The sequence below is a fragment of the Aethina tumida genome, chromosome 7, assembly GCF_024364675.1.
Source record: "Aethina tumida isolate Nest 87 chromosome 7, icAetTumi1.1, whole genome shotgun sequence".
Classification (NCBI taxonomy): domain Eukaryota; kingdom Metazoa; phylum Arthropoda; class Insecta; order Coleoptera; family Nitidulidae; genus Aethina; species Aethina tumida.
In genome coordinates, this window is record NC_065441.1 from 11,496,720 (window position 1) to 11,505,141 (window position 8,422).

The window sequence follows — 8,422 nt, forward strand, 5'->3', positions numbered from 1 at the left end:
AATTGACATTTCAATCGGCTAGTAAATAAATCGTATAAACATTTATTTAAAATGCAACTTTAATGAATATATTTAGTTTAAAAAGCTATAGTTTTAAGTTTGTGCGCATTGGAAATAGTCGGATAAAATCATCCAACATTTGAAAAAACAGGTAAATACACATTTATTTGGTTGAAATTATCTTAATGCTACTATGAATTTATTATTTATTTATGTGTTATTATAAAGTGATTAAAATTCGGTTAATTATACCTAGAATCGCGATTAAGTGATATTTATTGAAAATACAGTGCTACCCAAATACAACAATATTTCAATACATTTGAAAAATTTTGGCCAAATTTTGGTAAAACTATTAATAAATTTATTCACAAGGTAAGTGAAATATCTTTACAAAAACTAAGAAAACCTAGTTTCCAAATAAATGCCTAACTAAACATATTTTAGATGTCTTGGCAAAATTGGCCTCAGGCACCAGTTGCTGCCAATTTAGGGCCAGGGATTGTGAATTCGGCTCCAACAGTTGTGACTCCAGCCATGCAATATAGCCCAGAGCAGTGGGCACAGATGCAGCATCAGAACTGGCAACAGTGGGCCCAGTGGCAACAACAATATCAACAATGGCATCAACAGTATGGAGCAGAGGTAAAAATTTTTCTTCTTTTTTGGTTTTATGAATAACATGAATGTTACAATACTAAATTGAAATGTTTTTATAGATTTTATAAAAAGAGTAGTTTTTCTAGATATTATTGAACAACAGTTCATAAATTAAAATTTTTCAAAAATCATAATTTTGTATGTTGTTTCTTATATCTTCCTAAATATTGAACAAAACGTATTTTTTCAATTTATTTAGTTTAGAAATAGAAATTTGGTTTTTGACTTTGTTAATGAAGTGAAGTGAAAGTGAAATATAAATAAAAATCAGTTACAGAATTGCATTACCACCTCAAGGTTCATTTTCAGGGGTATAAGATGTGAAAGTGGTATTGCAATTCTGTAACCGATAGTACAATGGAACAGATCACTAAATAATACAAGTATACAAATAATAAATAAAATGCACAATTCTTTAGTAAAATTAACTTTAGAATTTTGTCATTCTAAAAGTGCTCTGTTTATTTTAGTATCAAAAATCAATGGGAGCGTTAGGCGCTCAGCCCCCATTGCCAGCAGTACCCACCATTGGCGTTCCACCGCCTCTTCCTGTAGAACCTAAACCTCCATTGCCTCCAGAAGATCCTCCTAGTGATCAACATGGCCCAAATTTTTACGCATCTGCTCCTCCTCCAAAGCCAAATGTTGGATACACTACTGGCACACCAAACGTACAAGGCAATTATCAAAGGGCGAATTGGAATCAGAATAAAAGGCCGTACGGATATCAGAATAACGATTATGACAACAGCAAAAGGTATATGACAGAGAAACCCAATAACTGGAACCAAAATCAATGGAACAAACCAGATTTGACGCAAGCGCCACCAAACTTTCCTCCACCCGAGAATCAGCACCATCCACCAACACAAAGTTTTTCTCAACCTCCTCCAACCAAACCTAATACGGAAGAATTAACAGAAGCTGAAAAAAAATTTGATAAAGAATTTGCTGCCTGGGAGGAGCAATTCAATAAGTGGAAAGAACAGAATGCTAATCATCCTGATAAAAATCAATATCGTGAATATGAGAAAAAGTGGGAGTCCTGGAGAAACTCTTTATTAGAACGTCGAGAGCAGATGAGAAGGAAGAGACTCGGTATTACTGCTCCAAAAAATGTTTCTGGAGGTTCACAATCCAATCAAAATCAATCCAACAAACCACTAACTGATCAACCAAGTATATCAGACAATTTTACCAAGCCTCCTCCCACCCTTAATAATGAGCCACTTAAATTTAATTTTCCAGGGTCATTTACTGATGGCCCTGAAGATTCTGGCGAAGGGTTTCTTAAAGGTACCGCTACTGGTGGTATACCTGGATTAGACTTGGTAAAGGATGACGCTCCCCTTGATGATGACCCAATTGACAAAGATAATATTATTGATTTGGATAAAGATGAAAGGAGAATCGACGGTTCCAAACAAGATGATAGAAAAGAACCTGATTTTGAAGCAATTTCCAAAGGGATTAATAACATTTTAGGAGACGAGAAACTTATGAGCATGCTTTCAATGGTTACCAAAAATCAAACTCCTGTTTCTAGTAATCCCATAACCACCACAATTACAAAACCACAAGGTGATATTCAAGATCATCAGCAGATTAATGATCATTCCAGTCAAGGCTTTGATGATAGATCCAATCAAGGGGATTACTATAATCAACGGGAAGTCGTTAACAACTTCGACGATCAGACAAGGAGTAGTTTTACTATGGGACCAAATGAGAGTGACGGGGGTCGATATGACAGGCGATTTGATCAGAATTTCCAGAACTTCCGTCCTAATAGTGGTGGAAGATTCAATAATGGGAGCGATCAGAATAATTTCAGTGGTAGTTTTAATCAAAGAAACATAAACAATATGGTTGACAAGGGTAATTTTGGTAGAAATATGGGAGGAAGCGGAGACTTTGCTAATAATAAAGGGATGGGGAATTTTACTAGAAATGACAATTTTAACCAAGGAAATAATTTCAATTGTGGAGATAATTTTAATAGCGATAATTTTAATAGAGGCGTTAATTTTAATAGAAACAGTTTCAATAGAGGCGACAATTTTAATCCGAACAGGAATTTCAACAGAAATGAAAATTATCAAGAAGGTGAATATTATAATGAACAAAACTATGATGATTACGATAATTATAACGAGGCGGAAGACTATGAAAGCTATCATAAGAAATTTACTGAAAATGAATATGATAATAACTTGAATCAAGATGTTAAAGATCCAGTTAAGGATGATAAGAGTGAACCAAAACTGGTCTCTGAAACTGATACCATTTTTGAACCTGCAAAAGTCATCGATTATGACCATAAATCAATTAAAAAAAGTAAGTTGATGTATTACGTGATATTGTATTTCTAGATTAGTCTTACCTTATAATTTAAAATAGATTTTTTTTAATATTGACTTGACATATTTGTAATTATTTTAAGATGATTTGGACATAATCTTAGAACCTATGCGGATGTTTGATTACCGTCACAAACCCCTAAATCGCATACCGCTGCCACAGCGTCCAGAATGGCTTTCGAAGACGGTACGTTTTATTCCCGAATTCGACCCTATCGCCATTCCGTACGAAAGGTCATTTATACATCCACGGCATCCGCAAGACATGTTGCCTCCTAGAGGAAGACCATTTAGAGATGTTACACGTTGGCCGCAATGGGACAACAGGTACGACGATCGGGGAAGAGTGAGGTCACGTGAATTTGAAGGCAGGAAAATGGAGAGAGACAAATTTGATAGGAAAAATAGTAGATCTCCGTCGCCGCGCGTCGGCAAAGTTAAGAAAGACTTCGAGGTAGATCGGAAGCCCATGGATTTTGAGGAACTGTCTGATGACGATATGGATTGGGATGATGATAAATTGGACAATGATAAACCGTCTGACAAAAACGTTGGACAAAGTATTACGCAACTTGATAAAGCCCCGGTGGGAAAAAATATGTCTGGAAATTACAATGTTAAAACTACCATGATTGAGGATTTAATATGCCAACCAGGCAGATATAGTAGACCACCTAAAATTGTCATTATATTAAGAGGGCCTCCAGGCAGCGGAAAAACTTACTTAGCTAAGCTTATCAAAGACAAAGAGGTAAACGTTTAAATATGTTCACATTACCGAAATTGACTACTATTTTATTTAGGTCGAAAATGGTGGTTCCGCACCAAGGATATTGTCACTGGATGATTATTTTATGGTGGAACAAGAAAAAGAAGTTGTGGAAGATGGCAGGACCACCAAAGTGAAGGAAATGGTTTACGAATACGAGAAAGAAATGGAAAGTTCATACCGAGCTTCTCTCATAAAGTCGTTTAAAAAAACCATTACTGATGGTTATTTTCCTTTCATAATCGTGGATAATGTTAACGAGAAGGTCAAGTATTTCGGTGAAATGTGGAGTTTCGCCAAGCAAAATGGTTTCCAGGTAAATAACCAAATTCAGTTACGAGAAAACCAGAACTCCCTTAATCCCCGTAAAACATCCAATGTTCCCCTTATCTCCTTCAGGTCTACATATGCCAATTGGATCTGGACCCTCAAGTCTGTGCCGCTAGGAACATTCACGGACGTACGGAGCGGGAGATTGAGGATTGCGTGGCCGCATGGGAACCGGCACCCTCACATCATCCTCTATTAGACGCCAGCGGATTGCTGAGCGCTGCTCCTATTCAAGAAGTGGAGATGGAAGTTGTTGGAGTCGCGGAAGAGAACGTGGAAGAGGAGGGGGTACAGGTAAGAGGGGATACCGGCACATGAGCGGACAAGAAGCACTGCTTATACGATTTTAATATTTTGGTTAAATAGTTAATTAAATGTATTTTATGGTTTTAACTATATTTTTTAACAGTATTTTGTCTTGGTTACATCCTTGATTGTCTAAATTAGGAGGTGAGATAATTTGTCACAACTGAATTATTAGAAGCGTGTAAAAGGGGCTTCAAAGACATTAGAAGTTTTGAAACTATTTTGTGTATCTTTATAATTACTTTCAGAAGTTTATATTTTAGTGTAATAAATTTTGCACTAAATAAATAAATGTATTTTTATACATGTACATTTATAATAGATGTATAACAATTTTTAATTATTTTAGATGCACTTAAGAGTTTAAAAATTTCACTGTTGACAAAGTTTGTTCTATTAGTATAAGTGTAGCTATCTGCATTTTTAATTTGTGAATGTTAATTTACATATATGGAAAAAAAATATTGTAGAAAATGTATGATCCTTTTACAGAGAAGAAAGATTATATCATATATGTAAATTATATTTTCTTTGTGCAAATTAATATTTCCTTCACAGCTGAAAACAGGAGATATCTGTTTTTTGTAATTAATATCACGAATTTACTGTAAAATATTTTGATATTTGTATATTTTGTACTAAAAATTGAGTATCTCTCAGGACCATGTAAGAAGTAAATGGGATAACTTCGACTGTTCTATTAACAACCTCGGTAAGTTCAATTCAATTATTGAATAAATGAAACTAATTCGACATAATCTAACTTTACATTATTAACATACATTTAGAGTTGATTATATAATGATCAAAGCGAACAATAATTTTTTGCGTATTAATATTGTACAATTTTGTACAATCGGAAAGCAGATTTTCTGAAAATGTAGATACTTTCCTTTACTCGATATTTATAGATTATAATTATAATGTGCCGTCGTGTATAAAAAATCATCGTGGGTGATAATATATATATGTTGCATATAATTTATGTGTAGATATATGTAATTGGTAACATTTTTTACTACTACTACTACTGAATAATATATTTCTATATCATTATGCTTATATTTACGTGACGTTTTATAATTATGCGTATATTTAATAGCGACAAATTACTTTTTGTAATCTACAAAACGTTTTTAATTCTACATTATAATTTATTATTAAATGACCACTTCTTTGAATGGCTTTTATTAATTTATTATTAAGTTATTTTAATATAACTATATTATGTGTTAAAATTGTGAATGTCCACCAAATCGAATTGTGAACAGTATTTCTTAACTAAAGTAAATATTTATTAATTAAATTATCAAATATATCTATATATTGAAATTATTTAATTAGTTGCGTTTACGTATCTAATTAATTTAGTTCAATGCAATTATGCGTTGAATCGAACACTTTTATTAACATGATACTAAAAGAATAATTCAATTGAATTTTTCTTTATTTACATAACATTAATTATTTTTAGTGTAAATTTTAATATTCGTAAAATAAATAATTATATACTTAATTACTTGTTTGTTTTTATACAAATTCCCAAATTTGAAAGAAATACTGTTGCAAACAATTAAATATGCATTTGAACTGTGAGTTTGTACGGAACAATTGTATTCGAATATGTAATGTGCGCAGAATTTATTCAACAATTTTGTTTTTTTTTTCGTTTATAAAGTGTACTTTACCAAGGAAACGAGACATATTATTTTCAGTTAGTTAATTTATCCTTTTTATATTACAGCCAAACTCGATGGCGTCAGCAAACCCCTCCGCCCCTCACGGACCATGGAAGAATACCTGCAGCTGGAAGATGAACAGTGGTCACCGCCAAGATCCACAAAGCCAGGACAAAAGAGGGTCAGTTATTAATATTTTATATTCGTTGTTTTCCTAAAAATATCTCTCGGTTATTTCAGGTTAGATGGGCGGACTTGGAACACCAAAAACAACAGGCCAAAATGAAGGCATTGGGATTTGTTGTAGGCCAAAATTGGGACAAAGTGATGAATAGTACTGGGGAAAGTGCGTTGACTCAAACCAAGTATATCGAGAGAGTGAATCAGTTTTAAGGCGTCTGTGTATTTGTTTTCAGTTAGAAATTTACGAATTGACTATTTTGTAAAAATTTTTGATGTATTTATTTTGATATTTAATCTGTTGTACATACCGTTTCAGTTAAGATTCAAAATATATTTGCTGTGACAGACAGGACATGTACAAGTAACTATTCTTTAAAAATTTGTATTAATAGAAGGCAATACTTGTTGCCTTTGAATATGTGGAATTAATTGTTATAATATAATATTCTAGTTATTATATATTTACGCAATATTTTGCTTCTTTACATGAAAAGTTATCATTTAGGGAACACTATTTTCAAAAATGTTCTTAATTAAAATACACTGTTTCAATTATTTTTATCGCAGTCTTTTATTCCTTGTCCGACCATTCCATATCATACATTTAATCAGGCATTTGAAATGAATTCCTAAATATAAATTAAATTAATGAAGTGATAGTGTTAGGTTAGGATATTTAGTTTTGTGGAGTGTCGCAAGTGCAATTCTCTTGCCTTTATTTGATTTAATTAAATGACATTCAAAGAGACCTTAATAATATGCAGAAGACAGTGCTATAGCTACAAAAGAAATGTGCAGAAAATCATAGATATCCTTGGGTAGTACCTTTAAATGGTGTACAGGAAAATAAAAGTAAATGTGGAATAAATAACAAGCGGTACTGCTCCAGCGAAGAATGCAGGTATTTCAATTGAGTTTGATGCTCAAATAATTGATTTGTATAAATGTACCTAGGTGTCATTATGGATTCAACAATCTTCAATGACTATCTTCAACAAACTTTGGATAACAGATCAAAATTCAGTTCATTTCTGGATAAACTATATGGAAAAGTGGACACGAACTGAATGTCAAGGCTCTTAATGATAAAGGTTATAGCACGTGCACGGATGTCGTGTGGTTATCCGATGTAAAATAACTAAAACTAGCTAGGTAGTTAGAAAATGTCTACCTAAGTATAGTATATACCATGTGCAATTATATTGCGACTTTAAATGGTATCAATTTCTTGTGTTTCTATAGAGAAAAGTAAGCAGCTTGGAATTGGTGACGTCTCACTTCAATGAACTATAAGGAAGAGGAGCAACTGAAACCAATAAGTGTAAACATTTTGGACCAGATGAACTGAGAGCACAATATTATATTAATAATATAATATAATTATTTTATCTCACTCTTTCCTTCCTTTTCCCTTTTCCAAACATTAAAAAAAACACATTCACTAAGACACCCAGATGTTCTATATTTGTTTATTGTAAAATTTGTTTGTTGAATATTTAAAAATAAATTACTATAAAAATTATTTCCTCAAAATAAATTAAACAATATGATGTTGGTATTTCGTTATGTTCTGCGTTTTTTATCTATTATTTTTAATTTTATAGGTATTTGTCCGGCTAATTGGCTGTTGCCAAACGCCTTCTCGTATGTTTGTTGTCGTTTATCAATACTTTGGTTCGCGTATTGTGTTTTAACATCGGTTTCCTCGACAATGTCGGTTTTCCTCTTTTGTGCCCTTTTTAAGTTTGCGAAACGCGATTGCACTAGAATAATCTAAAAGCAGAATATTAGCATATTAATTATACGATAAATATGAATATGTATATAATTACATTTGTCGTCGCAGCAGTACCGTTCATATTGTCCATATGCTCTTGCAGACAGCTTTGCAATATATGCAAGAAAAATAAAAATGATAGTAATGTTAGAGCTGATAGTGCTATACTTCTTTTTCCGCCTTTATGTGCATGTCCGCTTGAATGTCTATAAAATAATAGAAAATATGTAAAAATATAAAATTTATTTAATATATATATTTAATAATTACTAAATTAACTTAGTTCATTTAATAATGATTACAAAATGAGATTAAATAATAAATAAGAGATTTAACAATTTACTTACCCGCCATGATA

At 32.4% G+C, this 8,422-nt stretch overlaps 1 protein-coding gene across 2 annotated transcripts; it reads left to right on the forward strand.

Moving 5' to 3' along the window:
- Positions 1 to 15: 15 nt before the first annotated feature.
- LOC109594577 (YLP motif-containing protein 1-like) lies at positions 16 to 6,842 on the forward strand. 2 transcript variants are annotated; one of them, XM_020009793.2, is made up of 9 exons: positions 16 to 151; positions 448 to 645; positions 1,131 to 2,997; positions 3,104 to 3,771; positions 3,824 to 4,105; positions 4,189 to 4,413; positions 5,086 to 5,137; positions 6,170 to 6,285; positions 6,345 to 6,842. In XM_020009793.2, the coding sequence occupies exons 2-9, from the start codon at positions 448 to 450 to the stop codon at positions 6,495 to 6,497; spliced, it is 3,561 nt and encodes a 1,186-aa protein (XP_019865352.2). In that variant the 5' UTR covers positions 16 to 151; the 3' UTR covers positions 6,498 to 6,842. The 2 variants fall into 2 exon arrangements, with proteins under 2 accessions (XP_019865352.2, XP_049825655.1); XM_049969698.1 differs by lacking the exon at positions 5,086 to 5,137.
- The last annotated feature ends 1,580 nt before the right edge of the window (positions 6,843 to 8,422 follow it).

Coding starts and splice junctions, on each gene's coding strand:
- LOC109594577 (XM_020009793.2), top strand. CDS start 448: ATGTCTTGGCAAAATTGGCCTCAGGCACCAGTTGCTGCCAATTTAGGG. Junction 646..1,130: donor ATCAACAGTATGGAGCAGAG/GTAAAAATTTTT, acceptor TGTTTATTTTAG/TATCAAAAATCAATGGGAGC. Junction 4,414..5,085: donor TGGAAGAGGAGGGGGTACAG/GTAAGAGGGGAT, acceptor AGTATCTCTCAG/GACCATGTAAGAAGTAAATG.